General features: G+C 52.3%; 2 protein-coding genes and 1 non-coding gene across 3 annotated transcripts; all 3 read left to right on the top strand.

Moving 5' to 3' along the window:
- Positions 1–5,936: 5,936 nt before the first annotated feature.
- Positions 5,937–13,881, top strand: FASTKD5 (FAST kinase domains 5). The gene is made up of 2 exons (XM_030239254.2): positions 5,937–6,060; positions 11,273–13,881. The coding sequence occupies exon 2, from the start codon at positions 11,312–11,314 to the stop codon at positions 13,691–13,693; it is 2,382 nt and encodes a 793-aa protein (XP_030095114.2). The 5' UTR covers positions 5,937–6,060; positions 11,273–11,311; the 3' UTR covers positions 13,694–13,881.
- Positions 5,973–24,053, top strand: UBOX5 (U-box domain containing 5). Its single transcript, XM_030239255.2, has 5 exons — positions 5,973–6,060; positions 15,887–15,983; positions 17,197–18,373; positions 21,164–21,325; positions 23,246–24,053. Exons 2-5 carry the CDS (start codon positions 15,930–15,932, stop codon positions 23,458–23,460), a joined length of 1,608 nt encoding a protein of 535 aa, XP_030095115.2. The 5' UTR covers positions 5,973–6,060; positions 15,887–15,929; the 3' UTR covers positions 23,461–24,053.
- On the top strand, positions 6,222–6,340 carry LOC115485369 (5S ribosomal RNA). The gene has a single exon (XR_003946129.1). It is a non-coding gene; the product is annotated as a 5S ribosomal RNA (ribosomal RNA).
- Positions 24,054–27,722: the final 3,669 nt, after the last annotated feature.

Genomic DNA, 27,722 nt, shown 5'->3' with positions numbered 1-27,722 from the left:
CTCTCATCTTCAGAGCAATAGGTTAGCAGCAGACAGCACTACAGGGTCCAGTCAGTTGTTCTGGCTCAGTGGGAACTGTCCAGGAAAATGAGCATCCTGAGAGCTGGTGGTCCTGCTGGCTGCCCCCTTGGTGTCCTCTCCACAGCTCACCCCAGGGCATCCTCAGCACCTTCCTTACCAAGGAACCAAATTCCAAGGTGAAGGCAGCGTGTTCTTCACTTCCCCTGTTTGGGGTGTTGAAGGCATCTGCACCCACCTTTGCTCCAGGAAAGCTCCCTGACCAGGCAGGAGGCCAGTGGGAGATCTCTGCTCCTGCAGGTGGGTGTTCAGGTGGGTCTGGGCCTTGGGCAGATGCCTCTCGACTGTGCCTCTGCTCCCCAGCCATTTTCAGCCTTCTCCACGCCATTCCTGGGATGGAAGAAAGCCCAACTCCCTGTTAATTTAAACTAAACCTTCAGTTTAAGCCTTGAAACTTCTTTATATTTACTCTTCACCAAGACCCCTTGCTAGAGATCTGTTCATGTGTTGCCTGCTGCTCCTCTGCTCCAGCTCTCCAGGCTCTCCTGCCGCCTTTCAGGTCATCCCCATCCCACTGGAGCAGTCAGGGCCTCTCCCAGTGCTCTCCCAGGTACATCTGGACAAGCTGGAGCTACAGCCCCCACTGGGAATGGGTTATCCCAACCCTGCTCTCAGGAGCTTTCCAGAACACTGATCCTCTCCCCTCTGCCATCCCCATGGCAGCTCCATCAGCCCTGCTTTACCTCCAAGGACAATCTGGTTTCCTGCTGAAGGACATTCCCATGGCCTGCAATCCTGTGGGATCATTGCATGGGGATTCACACCATCACCACCAGCTCTGGAGCTCCCTGGTCCTTCCACCCTCTGGAAAAAACAGGGGTCTGAGGGGTCTCTGAGGTCCTTAGGGGCAGGCAGGACCCTGCAGTGTACCAAGGGGTTGGGATCACATCCAGCTGTTTGCAGATGTTGGCTTCCCAAGAGGATGTTCCTTGCTGGCAGCAGCCAGCTCCTGTATGTTCAGGGTAATCCTCCTCCCTGGTTCTCCCAGTGATGGGAATTGTGTCAGGTCTGGAGCCTGGACCAGGCTGTGTCCCCACAGCTCTTTCACAAATCTGTTTTTTCTGGCAGGAAGTCTTTGCTTTCTGTCCCAAAGCAATAGGTTTTTCCAGGGAGATTTCAAAGGGACTCTTCCCAACTGTGACACCTGCAGGCCAGCCAACATTCCCGTGAATACCTTCAGAGCTCCAGCTCTGGCCTCAACTCCTCTGGAAAGGGATGCAAGGTCCAGTCTGGCTCCAAATAAGCTCAGTGGCCTGAGCTTTGTGGCCCTCTTTATCTGGAGAGCCCAAAGCTTCCCACATCCAGCAGGTGTGACCCATCCTGTCACTAGATCCCTGCAGCAGATCTTCTCCAGTGGGAGCCACCGGGGTGTCTGAGCTCACCGAGCCACACTGGGTGACAACCAGTGGGTCACTGTGGCTCTGCCATTCCTGAGAGCCAGGCTGGGAGGAGAAGACCCCTTCAGCCCTTGACTGAAAGGAGCAGAGCAGGGGCTGGCAGGAGCATCCCAGCACCACCCAATGCTGCACCCCCGGCTGATGTGTCTATGCAGTCCCTTCCCAGGCAGAGCCCAGCCCAGGGCTCCTCCAAGGTGTCTTCGTTTGCACTCTCCAGGACCTGGAAATCGCTGTGAGCCCAGAGGAGCCGCTCTGGGCACCACCCCGGGCAGGTTTCCCTCACCCCAAACCCGTTTTACACCTGGCTGAGTGCAGTTCCCCAGCAGATGCAGAGCTGTCCCCCCCAAAGCCCGGCTGCCCCGGGGGTATCCGACCTCACCAGCAATAACAGGAGCTCTGCTGGCCGTGTCCCACCGCAGCACCTCCTGCGGGACACATCCCGCGCTCCCCCGTGTCACTCCAGCCCCAGCCTTGTGCTTTTCTTCCCTCTCGTTTCCTGATGCCTCGGTGGCTCTCTCTGTCTCTTTCTTCCTCTCTCTGTCTCTTTTTTCCTCTCTCTCTCTGACTGTGAATTCAAACCAGAAGTGTTCTGAACTCGACTCTGTTACTGTTTTGTCTCTGCGTCGACTGTTGCTGGTTCTCTGAACTGCGTTTAAATGAGACTTTGCAAAAAAAAAAAAAAAATCTAAAAAAATTTAAAAAAAATCTAAAAAAAAAAATCAAAAAAAAACTGAAAAAGAGTAAAAAGAAATTTTAAAAAAATCTAAAAAAACGTGAAAAATCTTTTCAAAAATCTAAAAAAAAAAAAAAATCTTAAAAAAATCTTTAAAAAGTTCTTTAAAAAAGTCTGGAAAAAATCTAAAAAAAATTTTAAAATCTAAAAAAATTCTTTAAAAAAATCTAAAAAATATTTAAAAATTATATATATATATAAATATATATATATACTTGGGAAAAAAATAAAAATATTTAAGAAAAGAACTCCATAAAGTCGGGTGTCTCTCCTGTCCACTTGGTCACTTCCAAACACTGTTGTCTTGACTTTGCCTCTGGTTAAGTGTGTTTAAAGAGGTTGAACAAAAAAAGAAAAAAAAGAAAAAAAAATTTAAAAAATAGCAAACAGAGGTAACACTCACCATTCTGGTATTTTTGTACAGCAAAGGTGTATCTGTTTCAGAGGTTCTTGTCAAAACTCCACCACAATTCCCAATTCCCTGCTGGCCTGTTGTCTGTTCCCATTGGGTTATCCAGATGTGAAGAGCTCCTGCCTTTGCCATTTTCTACAGTGAATAAATATATAAATATATCTGTACAGAGGTATGTATATATATAAATAGACATGCAGATCTATATGTATACGTATCTCCTGCTCTCCTCTCTCCACCTGACTGTGAAGGATTTTTATTGGGCAAAATAAAATGGAGAAAGGCCCCGTTTTAAAAACAGGACTGTGTGGTTTGTTTGTGTCACAGCTGAGAGAACTGGGGAGAAACAACAGGGAGATTTGGGATGGATCCACAGCTGGGAGAACCAGGGAGAATTTGGGGATGGATCCACAACTGGGAGAACCAGGGAGAATCAGAGAGGTTTAGGGATGGATCCACAGCTGGGAGACTTGGGGAGAACCAGGGAGATTTTGGGGATGGATCCACAGATGGGAGAAGGAGGGAGAACCAGGGAGAATCTGGGATGTATCCACAGCTGGGAGAAGGGAGAAAAACCAGGAAGATTTTGGGGATGGATCCACAGCTGGGAGACTTGGGGAGAACCAGGGGGATTAGGGGATGGATCCACAGATGGGAGAAGGAGGGAGAATCTGGGATGTACCCACAGCTGGGAGAACCAGGGAGAATTTGGGATGGATCCACAGCTGGGAGAAGCAGGGAGATTTTGGGATGGATCCACAGCTGGGAGAACCAGGGAGAATTTGGCGATGGATCCACAGCGGGGAGAACCAGGGGGATTTGGGGATGGATCCACAGCTGGGAGAAGGAGGGAGAACCAGGGGGACTTGGGGATGGATCCACAGCTGGGAGAAGAAGGGGGATTTTGGGGATGGATCCAGAGCTGGGATGGGGAGTTGTGGGAGGGAAAGCTTCACCCTGGGTGAGCCAGCACATTCCAATCCAGCTGCAGTGGTGAGAAGGCAATTTCCCTTCCCTCCCCTGGAAAAACCACATCCCCCACTGGAGCATTTCTGGGGGTTCCGATATTTCCCCAGCACGTGGCTGAAGGAGTGGAACACACTCAGAATGCATCAAATCCGTGTTGGAGCCCAGATTTTGGGAGTGAGAATTTGGATGCAGCCCCCAGGCCAAGGTCCATTCCCTCAAGCAGGGAGGAAACACCACATCCAAAACCTCCTGCAGGTTTTTACTCACATCAATCCCACCCAACCCTGTCAGCATCACTAAAAGAGAAAAACGTTGTTTTTCTTTAAAAGCCCAGCAATCCCAGCACTTTTCCCGATGGCAGCAGCTTTATCAGAGAGGTCTCCTGCCCTCTGGTGACAGAGGTGAGGCAGGGATTCCAAAAGGTGCCTCAGGTTTAGAGCCTGAGGTGCCATCAGCCAGCGTGGCTCTCCTCCAGAGCCCTGGGGCTCCTGGAAATGGCATTTCTTCCTGAAAATGGCATTTCCTCCCTTGCCAGGGGACAAAAGCTCATCTGGAGGAAGAGGTGGACAGGAAGCAAAGCCGGTGGAAATATCAGGAAGGGACACAAGTGCTCAGCAAGGCTCAAGGCATTATTGAAATAATTTGCCAGTGTTGAAAGCCTGCAGTGGTCAGGAGAAAGATTTCTGGCAACAGTGGAGCTGTGATCATTGGAAATATTCAAAATCTGTGAGGACACAGCCCTGGCCAAGGGGCTGAGGGTGGCCCTGCTGGGGCAGCAGCTCAGGGCAGAGCTCCACAGCTCCAGAATCACCCTGTTCTCCTGGGACAGCAGCAGTGATGGGTGTCAGCTCACACAGAGCCTCCCACTCACAGCCCCAGCCCACACCAGCACGGGGCTGGTGTGAAAAACGCCAATCACTTGGTTTTAAAACTGTAAAAGTTTAATAGTAATAAAATGGTTATAAAAATAGCAATATAATTAGAGTAATAATAATTTGGACAATCTGGATTAGGACAATATGAGACAATAAAACCAAAGGGTTACAGATAGTCCCAGTACCTCTTTCTGGGCAAAATAAGCCCAAAAAAGGACTCACATTAACAGAGGATTAACCCTTTAAAAGCAACAGCCTGTTGCATATTCACACACCTCATCCATGATGCATAAATTCCATTCAAACCCAGGATTCTGGCTGGGCAGTGTCAGCTTCTTCCTCTGAATCCTGATGGCTCTTCAGGGCTGAGTGAGGCAGGAAGAAGTTCGTTTCTACTGATAATGGAGCAATAAATTCTTTTTCTCTGAAAGATTCAGGTTTCCTGTGGCTGCTATCTCAGTGGGAGTACCTCATTCCTCTCTTTAAAAAAGTAATCTCACATAGCACAGTTTCTTTTTAACATTATGTTGTAACCTAAAATTATATTTAACACACTACTTAAGAGAATTAATCCAGCATAACTTTCTAATATAACGCATATAATATTCATTTTCATATTTGCAAAAAGCCAATCATAAAATACACATTTTTCACACTGGGGACACAGAAAGGACTGTGCCCCCAGTGTGACCTCCCTGGGGGTGCAGGTACCCAGCAGATTTCTGTGTTCTGTAACCACAGCCTCACAGAGCCACTATTGTATTTGGGTTGCCCCCAGATGAAGGAAGGGATGATGAATCTGACTCCATGTTCTCAGAAGGTTAATTTATTATTTTATGGTACTATTTTATATTAAAGAATACTATACTAAACTATGCTAAAGAATACAGGAAGGATACAGACAGAAGGCTAAAAGGATAAAAATGAAAACTCCCGACTTTTTCCAGAGTCTCTGATTGGCCAAAGAGTGAAAACAACTCCCAGCAGAATGCAATGGAACAATCACCTGGGGGTGAACAATCTCCAAACACATTCCACATGAGCACAGCACAGGAGAAGCAAATGAGATAAGAATTGTTTTCCTTTTCTCTGAGGTTTCTCAACTTCCCAGGAGAAAAATCCTGGGCGAAGGGATTTTTCAGAAAATGTGAATGCCACAAGCCACGGAACGCTCTGAGTGGGAAGGGCCCTCAAAGACAAACGTGCCACCCGCGGCCATGGCAGGGACACCTTCCCCTGTCCCAGGCAGCTCCAAGCCCAGTCCAGCCTGGCCTTGGGCACTGCCAGGGCTGCAGGGGCAGCCACAGCTTCTCGGGGCGCTCCCAGGGCTCGGGGGCTCGAGGCGGCCACGGCGTCTCAGGGGCATCTCCGGGACCCCGGGCCCGTCATGGCGGCGCCCACGGTGCTCCACGTGACTCGGAGAGATCACCTGATCTTTTAGTCACGTGGTCACGAGGGGGCCGCACCGCGCGCCGCTGGCGCCACCCGCCGGCCGCGCGCCGGGAGCCGGAAGTGGCGTCACCGCCGCGCGACCGGAAGCGGCGGGAGGAGGCGAAGGGGGCAGGAGGAGGCGGCGGCGGCGCCGGAGCGGCCCCGGTGAGTCCCGGCCCCTGCCCGTGCCCGGTCCCTTCCCATCCCCGTTCCTCGGCCCCTTCCCTTCTCCCCGAGCCACTCCCTCAGCCGGCGGGGCCGCCCGCGCCCTTCCCTGGGCTGCATCGCCCCATATGCCTGTAGGTGTATATTTATATAGGTGTATTGCCTACGGCCATACCGCCCTGAGAACGCCCGGTCTCGTCTGATCTCGGAAGCTAAGCAGGGTCGGGCCCGGTCAGTACTTGGATGGGAGACCGCCGGGGAATACCGGGTGCTGTAGGCATTTGTTTTAGGGGAACATTTGAAGGAGCTGGGGCTGTTCAGCCTGGAGAAGAGGAGGCTCAGAGGTGCCCTTATTGCTCTCTACACCTCCCTGAAGGGAGGCTGCAGACAGGTGGGGTCGGTCTCTCCCACCGGGCAGCACTGACAGAACCAGAGCACACAGTCTCCAGCTACAGCAGGGAAGGGATAGGCTGGATATCAGGAAGAAATTTTTCACCAAAAGAATAATAAAATACTGGAATGCTCTTCCCAGGGAGGTGGTGGAATCACCATCTCTGGATGTGTTTAAAACAGACTGGCCATGGCACTTGGTGCTGTGGTCTGGTTGGGGTGTGAGGGCACAGGTTGGACTGGATGGTCTTAGAGATCTCTTCCAACCTCATCATTGTGTGATATGTGCATATCTGTGTGTGTGTGTGTTTGTGTTTGTGTGTAATGTGTCTGTAGCTGCAGCCATAGGGGTGAGTAATGGGGCTGGGGCTCCCAGCCCTGCCCTGGGAGAAGGGAATTGCATGGAAATGCTCCAGGGGTGGAGCCCCTCTGCTCTGGGACCAGGCTGGGAGAGCTGGGGGTGCTCACCTGGGGAGGAAAGAGCTCCAGGGGGACATCAGAGCCACTTCCAGGGCCTAAAGGGGCTCCAGGAGAGCTGGAGAGGGACTGGGGACAAGGGATGGAGGGACAGGACACAGAGAATGGCTTCAGATTGAAAAGGGGGAGATTTGATTAGGATATTGGGCAGGAATTGTTCCCTGGGAGGGTGGTGAGGCCCTGGCACAGGGTGCCCAGAGCAGCTGTGGCTGCCCCTGGATCCCTGGAAGTGCCCAAGGCCAGGCTGGATGGGACAGTGGGAGGTGTCCCTGCCCATGGCAGGGGGTGGAATGAGATAATCTTTAAATCCCTTCCCACCCAACCCATTCTGTGATCTCAAAAGAGAAGGAAAAAGCACAAACAACCCAAAAAATGACAATTTTGTGCCCTCATATCACAACCTGTTGGGGCAACCAAATCCCTTTTGTGTTGCTGCCCTCTCCAGCCCAGCCCAGCCCAGGAGTTCACTCAGGCTCTTGGCCAAAAGGAGCTGTTTTATCCCCAACATTCATCCCCTGTTCACTCCTCACACATCCCAAGGAGCTTCCCTCTGCCCTTTGCTGGCAGCACAGGGTGAGGGATTCCCAAAAACCCCTCAGAGTGTTCCAGGAGCCCTGACAGCATTTTTGGGATGCACCAACCTCCTCTTCCACTGGGCTGAGCCCCTGGGCTGAGTAGCATTCCCCTGGGAATGTTCTTTTCCAGCTGTGACACTTCAACAGGGGCATTTCCATGCCCGAGCAGCTCCTCCAGGGGCATTCCCAGCCTGCTGGGCCCAGCTCCAAAATTCCCTGGGCTCTCTGGGGCTGCTGGAAGGGAAAATTCTGCAGACTTGCCCAGAGCTGGGGAGGAGTTGTTGAGATGTGTTGGGATGGGAGGTGGAAGGAAAGGAAGGAATACACATTCCCAAATACATCCAAATTGTAAACCTAATCACCCACAAAAAACCACTTTCCACTAAAACCCTGAACAACAACAAACCTTTACCCAAATCAAACAAAAAATCACTCATGCAATGACCCTGAACCCAATCAAAACAAAACCAAATACAAAAAACAACCAAAAACCATAGTTGATCCTAAAACCTTTAACAACAAAGACCTGGGGAGACTCGAAACCAACCACTAAAATTTTAAAGTCAAAGCTACAAAAAATCCAAAACCAACTACACTCCCACAAAATTAACAACCATAAAAAAAAAGGGAAGGGAAGGGAAGGGAAGGGAAGGGAAGGGAAGGGAAGGGAAGGGAAGGGAAGGGAAGGGAAGGGAAGGGAAGGGAAGGGAAGGGAAGGGAAGGGAAGGGAAGGGAAGGGAAGGGAAGGGAAGGGAAGGGAAGGGAAGGGAAGGGAAGGGTTGCTCAAGGTGAAAAGAGGCAAATCCAGGGAAGGTGTGCGTGGAGCTGGAGGAGAAATGGGCTGGAAACTGGAAAGGTCACAAAGATTTTCCCAGGGGTGGGAGCAATCATGGAAAAACCACTTGGAGCAGCCCTGTTGCCCTTGAGGGTGCTTGGAACTGTCTTGTCCCATGCCAGCCTTGCTCAGCTGTGTGTGGTCTTTTCTTTTTGGCTGGATTTGGAGCAAAGGAGGAGAGAAGCAGCCTCTGCACTGCCTGGGTTCCCAAATGTGTCACAGCTCCACAGTCAGTCCCTGGAGGATATTCTTAGCAGCACATTCAGAGCCTTCCCCAGGCCTTTGATTCCCTGACTTTGAACTGGGGCTCTTGTTGCTGGGAGGGGTTCTGGGAGCAGCAGGGCTGGATTTCCTGGGGAGATCACCTTTCCCAGCAGGGAGGAGTTGGTTTGTATCAATAACCTGGCTTTTGTTAGCAGAAAAATGGATAAAGACACTCAAAAGTTGAGTCAGACAAGGGAATCTCTGGGAAAGGCTCGCCTGGATCAACCTCCTCTTGTTCAAGATGATTTTGGGAGCTTGATTCAGCCCTTCTAATGCTCCAAGCTGTGTGAGGTGCTGGAGGAGATGTTGGAAGGGATTTCTCCTTCCCCCAGGTGCAGGTGCAGTCTGAGCTTTGTCCCGTCTCCAGCATCTGTCACCTGAGGCCACTTCAGACTGGACACCCCAGCCAGGAGAGCCAGGAAGGATCATTTTATCAGACATTCCTTGAGCTGAGCAGGAGAGTTTTGAAATCCAGCTCTTGGTTTGTGTTTTCCAGCTTTTCCTTTCCCTGCTCCTCAGACAGGCAGGAAGAGGCAGAGTCTCTCCTGCCTGGCAGGATTTGACTCCTCATGCTGGGATGGGACAGTCACAGCCTTGGAACAGCCCGGGGTCTGTGGGACAGAGCCTGATCTGCTCCTGGGGCTGCCTCAGGGTATCTGGAGATACAGATAAGGTGCCCAGTGGGTTGTTGAGCAGCTCACAATATTTACAGATCATCCTAAAACCACCTTGGCCTCTCTTGTAGCCTCCTCCTTGCATGGCTCTCCCCACAAATCCACATTTCAGTTTGCCTTTCCTTCCCCCAGAGCCTCTTGGTCTCCAGCCCAGTTGGTTTTTTCACCTCTCTGCTGAGGTGGTTTCTGCTCCAGCAGCTTCTCCTCCCTCTTGGCTGCTGTTTGCTGCCTCCAAGCTCTGCCCATGGAGCAGAGGATGCAAGATGTCCTCTTCTGCTTCAGTGGCACAGAGAGGCAGTGGATGTTCCATCCCTGGAAGTGTCCAAGGCCTGCTTGAACAGGGCTTGGAGCAGCCTGGGATGGTGGAAGGTGTCCCTGGATCATGGGGGATGTGGGGATCCTTACATACCAAAAAAAAAAAAAAAAATCCAATTTCTGCTCAGCCAGAACTGCACAGTGCTGCTCACACAGCCCAAATCCACCTCTTTGCCCCAAAGTGCCCCTTTTGCTGCTGCAAAACTGAGTTTGCCTGCACTGATGCCTCATCTTGCTCCATCCCTGGTCAGGAAGCCTTGGATACAAGCAGAGCTCCCAGGGCTGTCCCTGAGGATTCATCTTCATTTGTGTGTGAGGAGCACAAAATGTTTTGCAGTGGCAACATCTCTGCCAGGCTTTGCCTTTCCTGATTGCCCAACTCCATGTGGGACTGAGGGGTTTTAAGGAACTGGATAACACCTGTGTGATGGATATTTGGCTGGGATAAGGATTTGAGGGAAAAATCTGACACTTGGTGCTTTATTTTATATTTTTTTTTTATTTTTATCAGCATCTGAAGGATGGTAAACAGGGCTCAGTGCAGGCTGGCAGCACCCAGCTGGACTCCCACGGATTTCTCATCCTCACCCTCCGAGCTGTAGCTGCTTCAGGCAGGAGTTAGGAAGGCATCAGCCATTTTTAAGTCTCCTCTACCCTAAAACTCTGGGAAATGCTCTCAAATCTGAAGCTTAAAGCTCTGCTCCTGGCATGTAGCATCATGTAATGATTTGTGTTACTTCTCCCCTGCTCTTCCCCCACTTTTCTTCATTCCTCCAACCTCCACCTGCAGGTTCTGGGCCAGTTTTCACTCTCTGCTCTGGTTCTGTGGAGGCTTTGCTCCACATCCTGTCTCCAGGTGCAAAGGGCAGTGTGGCACCCTGCATGTTTGGTCAGCTTAGGTGGTGGTCAGTGATTCCCAAAGCAGCAGAATGCTCTGTCTGAACACACAAAGCCTCTTGAAGCTGCAGCTCTTCTGCAAAAACACATTTTCACTGTTCAGAATGAAGAAAAAGCAGCTTGGCTCTCTTTAAAATGAAAAAAAAAAAGTTTTTTTTTTTATTAATTCTCATAGTCTGTGCCAGGTTTCTTGTGTCTGGGTGCTCATCCTGAGCTGCCTTTGCATGAGGTGACATTCCATGGTGGCTTTGAGGGACCCAGCTGCCCTGACCAGGGGAGGCACCGGTGCCAGCTCCCTTTGGGTAGCTAAAGGATTGATTAAAAGGTGCTGCCTGTGAGGTGGAGTGTAGGATTGTGCCCTGTGTTGACTGAGTGACAAAACTATCTTTTGTCTCCTTAAAAATGAGGTGGAAAAGGCATCTTACAGGACCTGGGGGACTTCACCTCAAACTTAAGGATAGCCAATGGGACAGGAGCCAAAAAGTCCAGCCTAGAAAAAGAAGAGAACAAGGAAACTAATGGCTCTTGTGAGGTGTTTACCAGGGGCAGGAGGGCCTCTTGCACCTGGATTGGTTTTTCTCAGTAAAGAGTTTTGTTATTTTGCATTTTATTAAAACCTTTTTGTTTCCAACAATGCCACAGAAGCCATCCTGCTGATTTTATGCCTTCTAAGGTAGCTGAGCTATCTTGGGTATGAAATAGATCTCCAAGAGCTTATGAGACCTGGCTCAAGGAGCCTCCCATTTCAGTGGAGGCCACTGACTCTCCGTCTGCCCTTTTTTCAGTACCTGGAAGCAGTTCTGAGCCCCACTAAGTTGAGATCCATGGCTACGGTGCTAATGTGCCGAAGATTGCCCAGGCTGAGCAGGGTGACAGCGATTTCCACCACAGCCAAGCGTGGGAGCAGCAAAAGCAAGAAGGAAAAGAGAGATAAACCAGGAGCAGCCAAGACTGGGACTGAAGCAGGGGCTACAATCCAGCTGCTGAAGCCACGGGACTACAGAGTGCTGTACAATCCAGCTGCCTATGCCAAAGGCAGGGCTGGCTCCCAGCAGCACGGGGATAGGGACAGCAGCCAGGCACTCGGTGACACGTTCACCAGCCCTGGCACTGCACAGGCTCCACAGACATTCCCCACTGCCTCTTCCCAAGCTTTGTCACCTATCAGGAGTGCCCTGCCCAAGCCCAAGTCCAGCACACTCCTGAGGCAGACCGTCCTGTACAAGGAGGAAGCAGAGAAGGAGAACCGGGAATTGCACGACTCCAAGGAGGACCCCCGCACGTTCCAGAAGGGCAGGCCTGAGTACAGAGCTCTCACCTGTGACAGCACTGAGCCAGCACAGCCCCTCCCTGCAGAGGAAGGGGACTGGATTTTACAGAGTGTGGCTGGCTCTGAGGGCAGCCCAGGGGTTCTCAGGGATTATTTCCTCAGGCTGAGCCGTTTGCCAGCGGAGCGCCGCGCGGCGCTGGGGTCCGATGCCAGGTTCAGTGCCCTGTGTCACCAAGCTGTCATGGCCATCAGGCTGTTCAGCACCCCAGATCTCATCCAGATTTTAAAAGCTTGTGTCCCTTTGGCCATGCCAGCCTCCCACCCCCTGCTCAACGCGTGCGAGGCCGAGTTCTGCCGGCGGGCCTGGGACATGGGCTTGGAGCAGCTGCTGCTGGTGGCGGATTGCTGGCGCTGCCTGGACCGCAGCGTGCCCTCCTACCTGGGCATTCTGTTCAGCTATGCCAACCTGCACTGGAAGGACCTCACCTTGCCCCAGTTTGTGCAGCTCCTTTACATCGTCGGCGAAGGCCGGAGGTCGCCCGCGGATTTGGCGCAGAAGGTGGAGAGCACCATCCTGAAGCACTTGGACGCCTTCACCTTGGAGGAGCTGGGTGCCATCTGCTTGGGGCTCTTCAAGTCCCTCAGTGGGATTTCTGAGCACGTCATGAGGAGGATTGCAGACAGGGTGTGTCTGCAGATGGAGGACATGAGCACCTACGCCTTGGTGAACGTGCTCAAGATGCTGCGCTACACCCGCATGGACCACCTGCCCCTGATGAGGGAGCTGGGCAGGGTGATTCCTGCTCGGATTCCTGCAACAAACATCCAGGGCATCATGCACATCACTCTCACCTACTCATCCCTGCACTTCTTTGATGAGGATGTTCTGGCTGCTGTTGCCACCTCGTTGCCTTCCAAGGTGTCTTACTGCCGGAGCAAGGATGCTGCCAAATTCCTGTGGTCGTTTGGGTGCCTGGACTATGAACCTCCCAACGAGGAGGAGTTTTACTCCAGCCTGATAAAGCAATTGCATGCAAAACTCCACGAGTTTAGCAAGTTTCCAGAGCATCTCCTTACTGCTCTGCTTGGCCTGGCTTTTGTCAAACGCTTCCCAGAGGAGCTGATAGACTTTGCTTTGAGGGAGGAGTTTGTCCAGAAAACAAGAGGTAGCAAATATGAGCTCAACAAGGACCTGTTCACCCTTGGCAAGAGCGTTGAAATCGAGTGCCCCACCTACCAAGGCAGCCACCTCACACCTCAGCTTTGTCAGGAGTTCACTGAGATGGTCTCCAGCTTTGCAGAGAGGGAAATCTACGTCAGGCCTGAAATTGTGGAAGCCACATCCCTCCTGGAGAGCATGTTGGGAGGCCCTGAGTATGTGAAGAACCACATGATCCTGCCCCACACCAGGTCCAGCGACCTGGAGGTGCGTTTGGCCACGGATGGACACCCCATCCCTTTCAACTTCAAGGATCCAGTGGCAGCCAAGAAGCTGAGAGACATGGGAGTTAATCTGACAGATGATTTAATGTTTCAGCTCATACAGGGGAGAGCTCATAGCCAGAGTCCCACAGCACTGGGGAATGAAGCCAGGATCCCCAGCCAGGAGAGAGGGGACACAACAGGCGCACCGTGCTGGGGTGGAGCCCTTTCTACAGGTGCCACATCACAGGCTGAGTCTAAACCAGGGCTGTGGCAGCCTGGGGAAGTGAGGCTGGCACTGCAGGTGTCCAACAGGAACCACTTCTGCTACGGCTCCAGGCGGCTGCTGGGGCTGCACTGCCTGAAGCGGCGGCAGCTGCGGCTGCTGGGCTACGCGGTGGTGGAGCTTCCCTTCTGGGAGTGGTTCCCTCTGCTCAAGCGCACGCGCTCCGAGAAGCTCAGCTACCTCCACTACAAAGTGTTCTGCCCAGCACTGCTCACCAGGGCTGCCTAGTGGGGAAAAGAGCCTCCCCAGTGCATCTCCATGCTGCCTGGGTACTGGATGAAATGGTCTCTGGGTGGTGGCTCAGTTGTGCTCTGCGTGGTCGTTTCTGCTCTGGTGACATCTGTACTTCCCGTGCTCTCCTTTTGTACCTGGATCTTCAAATGCTTCCACCACAAATAAAAGCTCCTGATGATTCATTTTTCTCTGTGGTTGCTTCTTTCTCCGCCCTAAATGAGAGAGGTTGGGTTTGGTGCCTCTGTGAGAGCAGGAACAGAGGGTATTTAGTCATGAGGCTGAGCTGGGTGCCAGGAACACACACAGAGCTGTTTCCTCATGTTTCCATCCCCATGGGGCTGGGGCTGAGGGCACAGCCTGGGTTTCTCCTTTAGGATGGAATTGGATACTGAGTGGGACTGAGGCTTGGGGGTGCTGTGACCTCAGGACATTCATTTCATGCTCCAAGGACTTTATTTGGTATCCACCATGCAGCAGCTCCATAGTCCCACACAGGACACCAGGAAAAGTTGTGGTGACAAACTCCAGACAGTCTGGTTTAAAATTCCTTCTTCAAAACCACTGAGGATATTTTTCAGGTCTGTGTTTCACTGCTTCAGTCCAAAGATCTTTGTTCACTTTAGGGAAGGCACAAACTGAAGAGAGAGAGAGAGAAAAAAAAAAACAGCCATGGGTAAAAGCAACCCATTGACTCAACTTTAGCCATGAGATTTGTAGCAGAGTCTTTCAGCAGAAAAGAAGGGAGTGCAGTGACTTGGAACTGCAAAATAATCCATTTTCTTACTGAAGTATTGAGACTGGAAAAATTAACCTGAGTTAAGTCTCTCAAGGTTACAAACAGGAACAAATCCTATAAAATTCCTTTGCAGAGCTCCTCATGTTGCAGGAGAAGTCTTCAGCCCAGCAGAGAGAGGAGAGATAGAACAGGGGGAGAATCCTGAGTTTTCCCAAAGAAGGGAGCAGGGAGAGTTGTTTTGCCACTTTTCATAACACCAGTACTGAGGGCCAAGTGAATTTTCCAGTTTTGGTTCAAAATGAGGCAAAAAGAGCAGTTTTGAGGCACAACCTGTAGTTGAACTATCAGTCTCCTACAAGATGTGAGTTCCAAAAGTCAGACCAGTTTAAACAGTTCCCCACTGGCAGCCCAGTTCTGCCTCTCAGAAAGCCAGGAAGCCAATGTTGGAGGAGAGTTGGTGTTTGCTTGTCCTGCTCCTTGAAGAGCAGGAATTGCTCCTGATGGATGCCAGACCAAATTTTGGGATAGAAGTGCTGCTCACCTGCCTGTTCCTCTTGTAAGGTTCATACCTGCTTCATTTTCGAGGCACTGTAACCAAGCTCTGCCCTCTGCAGGTGTCAGTTCCGTGTTGGGTTGGGGTTTTGGGGGATTTTTGCTTTGAATTCCACCTTTCTCCTTGCAGATGCAGCACAGGAAGCTCATTAACTCTGCCTTTCCAACGTGCCCCCAGAAGGCCAATTTCATTTGGACTGAACCAACAGATCAGTGGAAAATCATTAAAGAGCTGCTTGTTCTTGAAGGAGGCAGCGAGTGCCTGATTTGCAAGGTTGCCCAGGGCAGTGACATTTTAAAGCTGGGGTTAACATGAGGTTAAAGCTCTCACCTCACAGATAATTTCATTCTTAAAAGAGATCTGAAACAGCCAATTCCAGTCACTTTTTTTTTTTTCAATGGAAAAGAAGGTGTGTTCAGTTGAGTTTCTTTAATGAATGCTGGCAGAAGGATTTGGTGTTGACATCTCCCTCAGAGCTATTCCGTGCCCTCTGCTCCCTTGGAGTTATTTAACACCAATTATTAATATTTGTGGTTAATCTTGACTCACTGTGACAGCCTCTGTGCTGTGCTGCTGCTTTTCTATACCTACAGCACTCCTGCATCTTTGATAAACCTTCAGATCTAGTTGCTGGTCTGTTCATAGGTGCTGTTAGTTAAAATAGCCATTTTCTTTTTGCTTTTTCTCCCCAGGTTCACTAATTAATATTAATGGGATTTTTTTTCTCTCAATCTCATCTCTCCACCACATTCATTTGGGTTTATATTGGCTTCACCTCCTGGACTCAGATCTGAGCTGCATTTTAGGAAATCCCAAGCCTGTAACTCACCCAAAACACGAGATCCTTTCACTGCTCATGGATATTCACTTCCTTTATTTTAATTTTTTTTTTCCCAAGCTGACTCTGATGCTCAGCAAGTGACCTCTCTCCAGCTGCCAAGATGGTAATAAACGTCTGTCTCCCACAGTTCAAGCCAAGAATTCACTGCAACAAGGTAAAACAGTGAGGAGGGGGTTTGAGGGAGTGGGAGGGATGGAGGGATTAAGTGGAATTATCCTGGGGGGGAGCTGGTTCACTGCTCCTCTGGGATAATCAGCATCACTGCTCTGATGTGGCACACACTGAATACTGGAGGGAAAAGCCCTAATTTTGCAGGATCTCATAACCAGGCAGCATGATGTGCTTCCAGACATGAGATCCCTTTTTCCCTGTAATATTCCAGCTTTCCCTCTGCCCATTGGAACTCACAGCTCTTGATAGTGTGAAATTATCAATGAATGTGAAATTGTGAAATGATAACTCAGTGAAGTTACTTTCCAGGTATTTCTGGTTTCACTCAGCACATCAGAATCTCTTTAAGAAACTCAGTTTTCATTCAGATCTGGTTTTTAGTTGTAAGTTTGCACACTAACTTACCCCAAAATCCAGGACAGCCTTGGCTTTGTAAATACTGTGCTGCTGAATTTTGTGTGGAGAGACCCAGCCATGCCACAGAGTTTGGGTGTGATTGTCATGATCAAGACCATATTAAACAGGTGGAATAAATAGATTTTCTTCATTTTTATTTGTCCATTCAGCAAGAGCTGCAGATTTCTCAGGGCCTGGGGCTTCCAGGAAAGGGAATGGATTGAACCAGGCTGCCCAGGAGCAGTGCAAGGGTGGGATTGGATCTTCCAAACCAGACCCAGCCTGGATTGATGGATCTCCCTCAGGGATGGGTGGGGTGGCTCCCAGAGGCTGATTAACATCCAGAGCTCCTCTGGGACCCTGTAACTGTGATTCCAAGTGCATTCCCACGTGGATAAGTAGGCACAAAGAAAATCAGGAGACTCCCACCTGAAAAGGGAGACTGGAAGAGGAGACACACTCACCCTCTGCTCCCAACCAGCCTCTCCTCCTTGATTTATCTCACTGACCCAGCCAAAACCACAGATTATCCCTCATTTTCCACTCTTCCAGCAGTTAAGTCAGGTCTGCCCATGGTGACAGAGGGTGCAGGAAGAGGGGATGGAGGAGGGTGGGAGTGGAAGGAGTGGTGGGTCTGCTCTGCCTTACAGCAGGGATCTCCTGCCTGCTCTGAGCTGCACATAAACCTCAGCCTTGGTTCCTGCTTGATGTCATCCTGAGAATGTCTGGGAGTGCTTGTGAAATTGCCTTCCTTGTGTTTCCTTGCTCCACCCTGACCCCAGTTTTGGTCTGGCACGCAGATCTCTGCCGATGGCTACGAGGTGGAGAACCTGATCTCCGAGGACCTGGCCAGGAGGAACCGCGGCTTCCGCAGCGAGTACTTCATCAAACCCCCGGTGCACGTCACCATCTCCTTCCCCTTCAACGTGGAGATCTGCAGGATCAACATTGACATCTCCTCTGGGGGCTACCAGACCTTCTCTGGCCTGGAAGTTTACACCTCTACCTCATGCAACAAAACCTCTTGGCAGAGCCCTGAGGGGCAGTGCTCAGGTCTGGCCGGGCAGCCTGTGTCGGACAAGGACACCTTCACCCTCGTGGGCAAAGCTGTCTTAAAAAATCAGAGCAAAGTGACTTTTGGCCACAGAGGCTTCAAGCCAAGGCCTCCCTTCCATCAGATGGAAAATGTCTTCTCCTACCCCGGCTCGGTGTCCCAAGATCTCTGGAACAAAGGGCCGGCCTCGCTCAGCAACGTGTCCCACCTAAAAATCTGCATCACCCACGTGGCCGGGGGGGGCCTGCCCAGCATCAAGAGGCTGGAGGTGTGGGGACAACCTGCCAAGTCCTGCCCACAGGAGGTCATCGAGGGTGTCTTCCAGGTGGCCTCCCAGTTCCTGGCCCAGGACGTCGGCAGCCTCAAGCCGGAGCTCTGGACGCCGATGGAGAGCGACTGCGTCCCCTTCAGTGCCAACGAGCAGCAGACCCTGCACAAGCTGGTGGACGTGGTCCAAGACATCCCTGAAGAATTCCTGGACCCCATCACTCTGGAGATCATGACTTTACCCATGCTCCTGCCCTCTGGGAAGGTGATTGACCAGAGCACCCTGGAGAAGTGCAACCGGAGCGAGGCGTCCTGGGGCCGCGTTCCCAGCGATCCCTTCACGGGCGTGGCCTTCAGCCAGCACTCACAGCCCCTACCTCACCCCACCCTCAAGGCCAGAATAGACCACTTCCTGCTGCAGCACAGCATCCCTGGCACCAACCTGCTGGGCAGGGCTCACTCCTCGGAGAGCCTGGTGCCCTCCTCCATCACCATGTCCTCTCTGAAAAGGAAAATGGACTGCATGGATCAGGGCTCCCTGCAGCCACCCTATTTTTCTGCTACAAACTTACTTGTCACTTCTACCTCAGAGAACAGTGCTAAAAAAATGAAAACTGACAGTGACTCCCACTTGATCCAGATGGACTGTTCCACAGGTATCGTGGCTCCCCAGGTCACCTCTGTTCCCTGAGTGTTGGGACAGCCCCAGGCTGGGGTTTCAAACCAGGACAAATCCAGTGCAAGTTCCCATCACACCTCTAGAAAGTTTCCAGGCTGGGTTTGGCTGGTGGAACTGGGTCATTTCATCCACCTCCCATGTTCCTTGTTCAGTGTTTCACCTTGTTTGCTCAGGTCACCCTGTTCCCCTTTTAGTTTGGATTCCCTTTGTCTTCCTTCCATGTGGAGACAATATTTTTCTCACCATCCTGGTTTGAAGTTTCTTTATCCAGGGGGATTTATTGTGTCCTGCAAAACAGGATAAGAAATGTCTGGTGCTGCAGTGGGGATGGCACAGGGAGTCCTGGCTCATCATGAGGAGGGAGGTGGGAAGGAGAGCAGGGATGGGACACAGAACAAACCACAGCAACGGAATTGCAGGGAGGAGGGACAGCTCAGCCTGGGAGAGACTTGCACAGAATTTGTGGGTGGTTAAAGGAGAAAACCTGGTAGAGGCTGAATGGGACAAGAAATGTGACTTGTGGCTGCAGGGGAAGGGAAAAGGTGCTGCTTTCCCTTCATCCATCCTTTTCTCAGTGATGCTGGGAATGCCAAATGTCCTGCAAATCTGGAGACAAGGAGGCTCAGGTGGGACCTTGTTGTTGTCAACTCCCTGACAGAGGGAGGGGCCAGGTGAGGGTCGGGCTCTGCTCCCAGGGATCAGGGACAGGAGGGAGCAAGGATTGCACCAGGGGAGGGTTAGGTTGGATATTGGGAACAATTCTTTCACAGAAAGGGTTGCCCAGCCCTGGCACAGCTGCCCAGGGCAGTGGTGGAGTTCCCATCCCTGGAGGGATTTAAAAGCCATGAGGATGTGGCACCTGGGGACAAAGGGTGTAAATCCAGGTGTGGGGGGATTTTGTGGCTGGCTCTCTGGGCAGGTAAGCCCAGTCTCCTGGTCTGCTCTAACCCAGTGTGCTCTGTGACATGTCAAAAGGTGACCTAGAGCTGCTGGGACCTGTCACTGCCTTCACCCTTCCCTCAATCTGCCCAAAAACATTTTGAGGACAAAGCTTAGGTGGCTCTTTGATTTTGAATAAATTCTTCACTTGGAAATAATTGACATCAGGTGGTACCAGGAGGAGTAGGGAGAAGTCAGACTGCACATTTCTGGTCTGATCCCTCAGCCTAGAGCTCATTCCCTGCTTTGGGAGGAATCTTTGGTTATTTTGGCTGTGGAGGTGTGGGACAGCTCCCACCAGGATGTGCCCCAGCCCCACAGGAGCAGGAGCTGCCCTGTGGGTCCTGGAGCTCCGGGGGCAGCCGTGTCCATACATAAATAAAAGCAGAGTGCTCAGCCCATGGAGCCCGTGCTTCAGTGGATCATCAGCCTTGATTGGTGGAGGAAATGTGCAGCACCAGTTGTGAGCCCTTCCTCTGGGAGCTGGGTTTAACAGAATTAGTGATGCAGACAACATTCTCTTAATGCTTCGTCTGCATTAGCGCTGCCGTCGGTGCTGCACAGGGCAGCCCTGCAGGGAGGGTCCAGCCCTGGCCCTGAGGCTCACAACTGGGACACAGAGGGAAAAACATGTCCCACAGATTTCATTAATGGTTTCAATGCTCTCTGTGAGCTGCAGGGAGCAAGGCTGGAGCACTGGGCTGGGATCCTCGGGAGCCAGCTGAGGGAGTGCCTGGGATTTCAGGGAAAAACAACTCCCTGGGTTCTTTGGAGTTTGGTCCTTTTTCAGTCCTGCAGCTTCTACAGCTCCATGGAAGGAGGGTGCAGCCAGATGGGGGTCAGGCTCAGTTCCCAGGGAACAAGAGGAAATGGCCTCAGGGTGTGCCAGGAGAGGTTTAGGGTGGCATTAGGGAAAATTCCTCCATGCAGAGGGTTCTCCAGCCCTGGCACAGGCTGACCATCCTGAAGGTATTTAAAAGCCACATGGTGTGGCACTTGGGGACATGATTTAGTGGTGGCCTTGGCAGTGCTGGACTCAATTTTTCCAACCTAAATGATTCTACTCCTGTATAAGTTGGGACACCACATGAATGGTAGTGATCCATAGGGCATCCCACCTCTAGGACCCAGAGCAGACAAGGCACTTCACCCCAAATCCCAGCCCCTTGGTGGGAAAAAGACACCTCTCAACTGAACAAGTGGCAGGGCTCCTAAAATCCTCCAAGGTTCAGAGCCAAGGCAGTGTTTGCATCACAGATTCTTTTTCCCAGCATCTGCTTCTCCATCTTTTCCTTGTCTTTGCAGAGCTGATGTTTTCCTTTGCACACGTGGTCCTTGTGTTTCCCTTTGCCAATTTGGTCTCTGTGTTCCCTTTGCACACCTGATGTTTGTGTTTCCCTTTGCACACCTGGTTTCTCTGTTCCCTTTGCACACCTGGTTTCTCTATTTCCTTTTGCACACCTGGTTTCTCTGTTCCCTTTGCCCACCTGGTTTCTCTATTTCCCTTTGCACACCTGGTTTCTCTGTTTCCCTTTGCACACCTGGTTTCTCTATTTCCCTTTGCACACCTGGTTTCTCTGTTTCCCTTTGCACACCTGGTTTCTCTGTTCCCTTTGCCCACCTGGTTTCTCTATTTCCTTTTGCACACCTGGTTTCTCTGTTCCCTTTTCACACCTGGTCTCCATTTCCCTTTGCACACCTGGTGTTTGTGTTTCCCTTAGCAGAGCTGGTCTCCATTTCCCTTTGCAGATTTAGTCTCTGTGTTCCCTTTGCACACCTGATGTTTGTGTTTACCTTTGCACACCTGGTTTCTCTGTTTCCCTTGCAGACCTGGTGTCCCACGAGCAGAAGCTGTCGGAGAGCTTGGACACTGCCCTGACCTCTGCCCTCAGCTCCATGCCCTCCTTCACGGCCAAGCTGATGAAGAGCCAGCAGCAGGCTCCAGGAGAGGGGGGCTGCAGCACTTCCTGGAGCCTGGGCACAGCCCTTGGTGAGCAACAGCTCCTCTGGAGCACCTTTGGGAGCTGGGGCTGGGTTAACAGGGAGCATTGCTCAGACCCCAGACTATGATATATTCCATATAAAAACATTACATTGTCTCCCAGCAAGCTTCCCTTCACAATCCTTGCCTCTGTCCCAGCAGTTTTGCTGCTTTATTCTCCCACTGAGGCAGGTCAGACCTTGCTGACCCCCTCAAGGTGTGGGATGTTGTGCATGCCCAGGCTCAGAGCAGGCTGTGGCAGCAGTGCTGTGATTTTCCTGTGTTCTTGGCTGCCCCAGGATGATGTGGGATGGACACAGTGCTCAGCCTGCTCCAGCTCAGTTCAGAGAGTTCTCAGAGCTCTGCAGTTTGGGCTGAGAGGTTCAGTGGTGCCTGTGAGCTGTGTGGAGCAAGCTGGGGAGCTGCCACGTGGGTGGAGAATGAGTCTGGGGTGGGGATGCTGCAGGAGAGCTGTAAATCCAGCAAATGCTGCAGCCTCCCAGTGCTTCAAAGGGCCTTGGGAAAAAGAGGGAGAGTCACTTTTATACAGACTGGACAAGGGGGAATGTTTGTAAACTAAAAGAGTAGGGTGAGATTGGATATTGGGAAGGAATTCCTCCCTGTGAGGGTGGGCAGGCCCTGGCACAGGGTGCCCAGAGCAGCTGTGGCTGCCCCTGGATCCCTGGCAGTGCCCAAGGCCAGGTTGGACAGGGCTGGGAGCACCCTGGGACCGTGGAAGGTGTCCCTGCACATGGCAGGGGATGGAACTGGATGGGGGCTTTATGATCCCATCCAACCCAAACCATTCCATAATTCTCTGAAACACTGTGTGACATCCAGCCCTTAGGAGCAGGTCACAGCAGCAGCAGCATCCCAGGCCAGCCAGCTGTGTGTGCCCAGAATCCCAGCAGGATTGAGTGTCCATCACCCAGGCTGCCACACCCAGCCACCCATCCAGCTGTGCCTGCGCTCCCAAAATGATCCCTTGGGGGTGCAGGGAAGCACTGAGATGTCCCTCCACATGTCCTGGCTTCTCTTCCTCTGGGTGAGGCTCTGCCTGCCCATGGCTGAGGAGGGGCTTCACAGGGACCCTGGGAAGGGCTCTGTCTGTCTGTCTGTCTGTCTGTCTGTCCATCCACCTGCCTGTGTCTGCTTTTCCCTCTCTCCCCCTCCCCAAACAGCTTCTGCTGTTTCACAGTGACATTCAGCTCCTCAGCTTTTTCCTGTCCCCTCTGAAATTGCTGCTGTTTGAGCAGCCCTGGCTGGGTGGTGTGTGACAGGAATGCAAAGTGACCCCTCAGCTGTTCCCCCTGGGAATGGCTGTGGAAGAGCTGCAGGGAGAGTGATTTAGTCTCAGTAAAAGTGAAAAGCCCTTTTTTACAGTCATCTGTCCTCAATTAAAAGCCTGATGGTGCCAGTGCTGATGTGATCCAGCCCTTTCTGAGCACACCCTGCCCTGGAAGCTGGACCTTTCCCTTTCCCTGTGGTGATGACAGGAAAGTGGCACAGTCCTGAGTCACAGCTGTGCCCTGAGTCTGCAGCACCTGGGGCACAGCCTGGACTTCTCACCCTCCCTGCCTCATCCACTTCTCCTCTCCCTTTGTTCCAAGCTGTGCCAGGGGAGGTTCAGGATCAGACATTGGAAGGGGCTGCAACCACCAGGAAAGCCTGGACCACAGTGCTGTTGGTTCACTCAGTAATCTCTGAAGCTTTTTCCAACCTGCTCTGATTTTGATTCTGTGATTTTCCAACCTGCTCTGATTCTGATTCTGATTCTGTGATTTTCCAACCTGCTCTGATTCTGATTCTGATTCTGTGATTATCCAACCTGCTGTGATTTTGATTCTGTGATTTTCCAACCTGCTGTGATTCTGATTCTGTGATTTTCCAACCTGCTCTGATTCTGATTCTGTGCTTGTGGCTTTGCAGAGCACGGCAGGAGCAGCCAGAGCCAGGGATGTGCTTCCTGTGGCAAATCCTTCTCCTGCTACTTCAAGGCCGAGCCCGTGTACCAGCTCCCCTGCGGGCACCTGCTGTGCCGGCCCTGCCTGGCCGAGCGCCAGAGGGCTCCGGCTTCCCCCATCCACTGCGGGAGCTGCAAGAGGGCAGCAGCCACTCACGATGTCAGGAGGGTTCACTTCTGAGCCCCGGCAGGACGAGAAGGAGCTGCTGCTGTGCCCCGTGTCCACAGGGAGCCGCCCAGGAGCCGCCCGGGAGCCGCAGAGTGGAGAGAGGACTCGGTCTTGTGCTTACACAGTGGAGGGGGGTGGGGGGTTAGAGCCCGAGGATGACAAAAGCCATAGCTTCTTTATCAAGGAATATGTATTTGTGCAGGACTGGTCTGCAGCACTGCCCCGGGGCTCAGAGGTTTAGCACAGGTGCCTTTTGGACCAGCTCAGCTTCCCCCCCTGCGAGTTCACGCCACGTTTGACCAGCAGCCAGCCGGTTGTGGAGCAGGTAAAAGTCCTTGTGAGTGACAGCACACGCAAAGCCCCCCCTCTGACCTCCTCCCCTTCCCCACCTGGCCCTCCCCTCCCTGCTGGGAGTGTCTCTCATCCTGGAATCGGCAGCCAGAGGCCGTGGCTGAGGTGGGAGGAGCTGGCAGTGATCTCACCCTGCTCATCCAGACTCTTGTAGAAAAGCCATCCCATCCCACCCTCTCGGTTTATGTCGTGTGAGCAGCCCAGCTCCTGGCTGGCTGATAGACATTTAAGCCTTAATAAAATGTTTAAAGTCAGGTTCTGTCTCTTTCTCTGGCTCCTAATTGGTCTCATCCTGAGGCTTAATGGTGTCATGGAGTGAAATCTCTTGGCAGAGGAGGAAATAAACAGGCTGGAAAAAGCCAAACCAGCCCGGAGGAGCTGCAGGCCAGGGGGTTTCAGAGGGGTTGTGGCAGCAGCCTCGTGCATCACAGGGCTGAGAGACCCATGGGGGCTTCAAGAGCTGCTCAGAAAAAAGCCAGGCAAAAAACAGCTTGGTATGTTCTGTCCTGGATGTGTGCTGGGGTAAGGTGACATCAAAGGGTTTGTCACCTCCACAACCCCCTGCTGGTGCCACTTAATTGATGTTCTGGGCCATAACGAGCCTCCAGCTGGCTCAGCTCACCTTGGTCACACCTTTGGTTGCTCTCAAGAGGCCGTGAGCAAAGTTGTGTTGGGAAGGAGCTGCTCCTGCCCTGGAGCACAGCTTCGTGCCTGCCCCACACTGATCCTGACCCTGCCTGCCTCAGCAGGACTTTACAGCCCATCTCCATTCCCTGCAAAAATAGAAAATCACACTTGTTAAAATAATAAACTGGGAAAATAGGCACAAAATTCCTGAAAACCCCACGATTCAGAGGCAGTAAATCCACTCCATGGCAGTGGTGGTGTCGTGTTTGCAGTGAGCCATCCCAGGCTGATTCAGCTCTCACACCTCCCCCAGGGAAGGGGGAGGATGGGTGGCTGCCTCTGGATCCCCAAGCCATCAACCACAGCCAGCAAAGCCTGGATGCTTCCAGAGCCACCGGTTCTGACAAGCTCCTGCAGTGCCCAAAGTTCCTTGTGGTGTCCTGAGGTGGGCAGGGATCCAGGGGGAGCCATCCCAAATTGCTCCATCCTAAATTGCATCCATCCCAAATTCCTCCATCCCAAATTGCCTCCATCCCAAATTCCTCCATCCCAAATTCCTCCATCCCAAATTGCCTCCATCCCAAATTCCTCCATCCCAAATTGCCTCCATCCCAAATTGCCTCCATCCCAAATTGCCTCCATCCCAAATTCCTCCGTCCCAAATTGCCTCCATCCCAAATTGCCTCCATCCCAAATTCTTCCATCCCAAATCGCCTCCATCCCAAATTTCCTCCAGGTTCCCTTTGTTCTGCAGGGATGGGAAGGGAAGGGGTGGTGTTGGGACATCAGGTCCCCCTCCCTGCTCAGAGCAGGGCTCATCTCCACCCCACTGCAGGTTCTCAGAGCCTTCATCCCCAAGTTTCTCCTCCTTAATCCTCTGGGACCCCTGGCAGCACATTTCACCTGCTGTGTCCCCTCTTCCAGAGGATCCAGGCATGAGTTTCCCTCTGCACCCACATCTTGGAGCTCAGGGAAGGATCACCTGCCCCAGCTGGGTGTGAGTGCCCCAGATCCCAGGGCACTGAGACCCCTGTGGGCAGCAGGGACCCTCTGTGCACCCCAGGGTGGTGGGTGACACAGAGCCAGGAATTTCCTCTGCCTGGACCCACAGCAATCCCTGTTTCTGACAGCCCATGGGTGACATGAGGGTGCTGGTACCAACCCCAGAGGTGCCTTTTCTTTTGGTCTCCCCTCTCCCACTGCTTTCCCTGCCTTCTGCTTTCTTGGAGAGGAGGGGGAAGAGGCAGAAGAGCCGTGGGTGGCACTGAGGGATCACTCTGGGGACAGAGTCCTATCCCCTCCCAGAGCAGCATCAGTCAAAGCAGCATCCCAAAAAGCAGCATCCCTCCCTAAAGCAGCACCCCACAGAGCAGCTTCCCTCCCCAAAGCTCCCCCATGGATGCCCCCAGCAGGTTCATTGCCAGCCCCAAGCCTGTGCTCTCCCTGGGAGCTGGGGAATGGAACTGATTGCAGCCTGAGCAATTTCCTCTAATGCTGTTCCTTCAAGCATTTTTTGGACAAATCCATCCCTTGTTGGTCAGTGACCTCCCTGTGTGACATCCACACCCCAGCAGGATGGATTTGGCCCTGGAAATGATCAAAGCAGTGCCCCAGCCAATCTTGACGTTGCCTGTGCTGCCTTTATAGAGGCATCAAAGCTGTTTTCCAGCTGTCAGGGAAGCAGAGCAGCATCTTTAGCTGTGCTGTGAGGGGAGGACGTGCAGGATCCCCCTCCCCACCATCAGCCACAGGGCCATGGTGACAGTGACAGAGCCATTTGAGGAGCATTAGAGCCCCCAGGCAGGAGCAGGGAGCTCTCCCTTGCCAGCCTGACCCTCTCCATGTGACATCTTCAAGAAGTTTCTCCTTCCCTGCTGCATTCTCCTCCAGCCACAGAAAGGCAGGAAATGCAAAAAAATCAATGAAATTCATCCCATTTTCCAACATCCCTCTGGTTTATCCTGATGGAATGTTGTCACTCTCATTTATCCTGGTGAAACTTTGGCCCTGGCAGCTCTGTGTGCTGCAGCCAAGCTCCATCACCTCCATCCCTTCTCCTGCCTCCAGAAGGGCTCCCACAAACCTCACTGGGGCTCCAGAGCTAAAGAAGCTCCTGCTGTTAATGGCAGAAGGGGGAGGTTCTGGTTGGATATTTGGGAAAATTTCTTCATGGAAAGGGTGTCCAGCCCTGGCACAGTTGCCCTGGGTGAATCCCCATCCCAGGAGAGATTTAGAAGCCATGTGGATGTGACACTTGGGGACATGGGGGTGGCCTTGGCGGTGCTGGGGGAATGGTTGGACTGGATGATCTTGGAGAGCTTTTCCAGCCTCAAAGATTCCATGATCTCCATGGCTGAGCCCCTCTGGCAGCCCCAGCCCCTTCGCTGGTGTGGACAGGAGCTGGGGCTGTATTTTGGCTGAGCAAGGGGGCAGGTTTGAGGCTGCTGCCCCATTCCCAATCCCTTTGGGATTTCCCTCATTCCCGAGGGGAGCTGGGAAGGGGATGGCAGCCACTGACACCCTGCTGAGTGCCCTGGCACCAGCCACAGCCTCTGGGGGTTGTCAGGGGATCAGGGGCACCCTCTGGGGAAGAGCAGGGACATGACAGAGCAAATCCATGCTGGATACACAGAGAAGGGACCCTGGGGCTGGGGTTGGAGGATTTGGGGTCGGACTCTGAGCAGCCCCAAGGCCTCGGTTGGGAGCAGGACGTGGGATGGGGCCCAGCAGCACCTCAGGTACCAGGGAGCACCACAGCCCAGCAGGGCTGGCTCTGCCCACCCCAGGGATCCCTTGTCCCATGACTCACCCCAGGTGACCCCAATATTTTCCTCCCCAAACCCCCTTTTTGTGTTTCCCACCCCTTTCCCCCTCCCCGTTCCCACCTCATCCTCCCCTTGATTCCCGTAAGTGATTCCGCGCTGCGGCTGCGGAGCCTCTGCAACTCGGAAAAACATTTTATTAACCTTCCTTGACTTTAAAGAGCATAATTACATTTTAATCTCATATTCCTGCGTTATCATTCCAGACACAGAGTCATTTGAATGCAGATCGTTCCCAGCTAATGTAATTTTACGATACAGTAATGAAGAGACGGAGCACGAGCCCGTAACACCCAATTTAGAGCTGACATTTGGGCTTCTTTGAAAGAAAAGTTTTCCCAGCCGAGGGCTTTTGCGTCCTCCTTGGCCCTACAACGTAAGTGGGTTTGGGCTCCTGCTGTGAAGGGATGGGTTTGGATGGGGAAACGAGGCTGGAGTTAATGATGTTGGTGTTCAATCCCCCGCGGCTGCCCC

This window comes from Serinus canaria, chromosome 4 (genome assembly GCF_022539315.1).
Source record: "Serinus canaria isolate serCan28SL12 chromosome 4, serCan2020, whole genome shotgun sequence".
Taxonomy (NCBI): domain Eukaryota; kingdom Metazoa; phylum Chordata; class Aves; order Passeriformes; family Fringillidae; genus Serinus; species Serinus canaria.
This window is presented reverse-complemented; position numbering and strand designations above follow the sequence as displayed.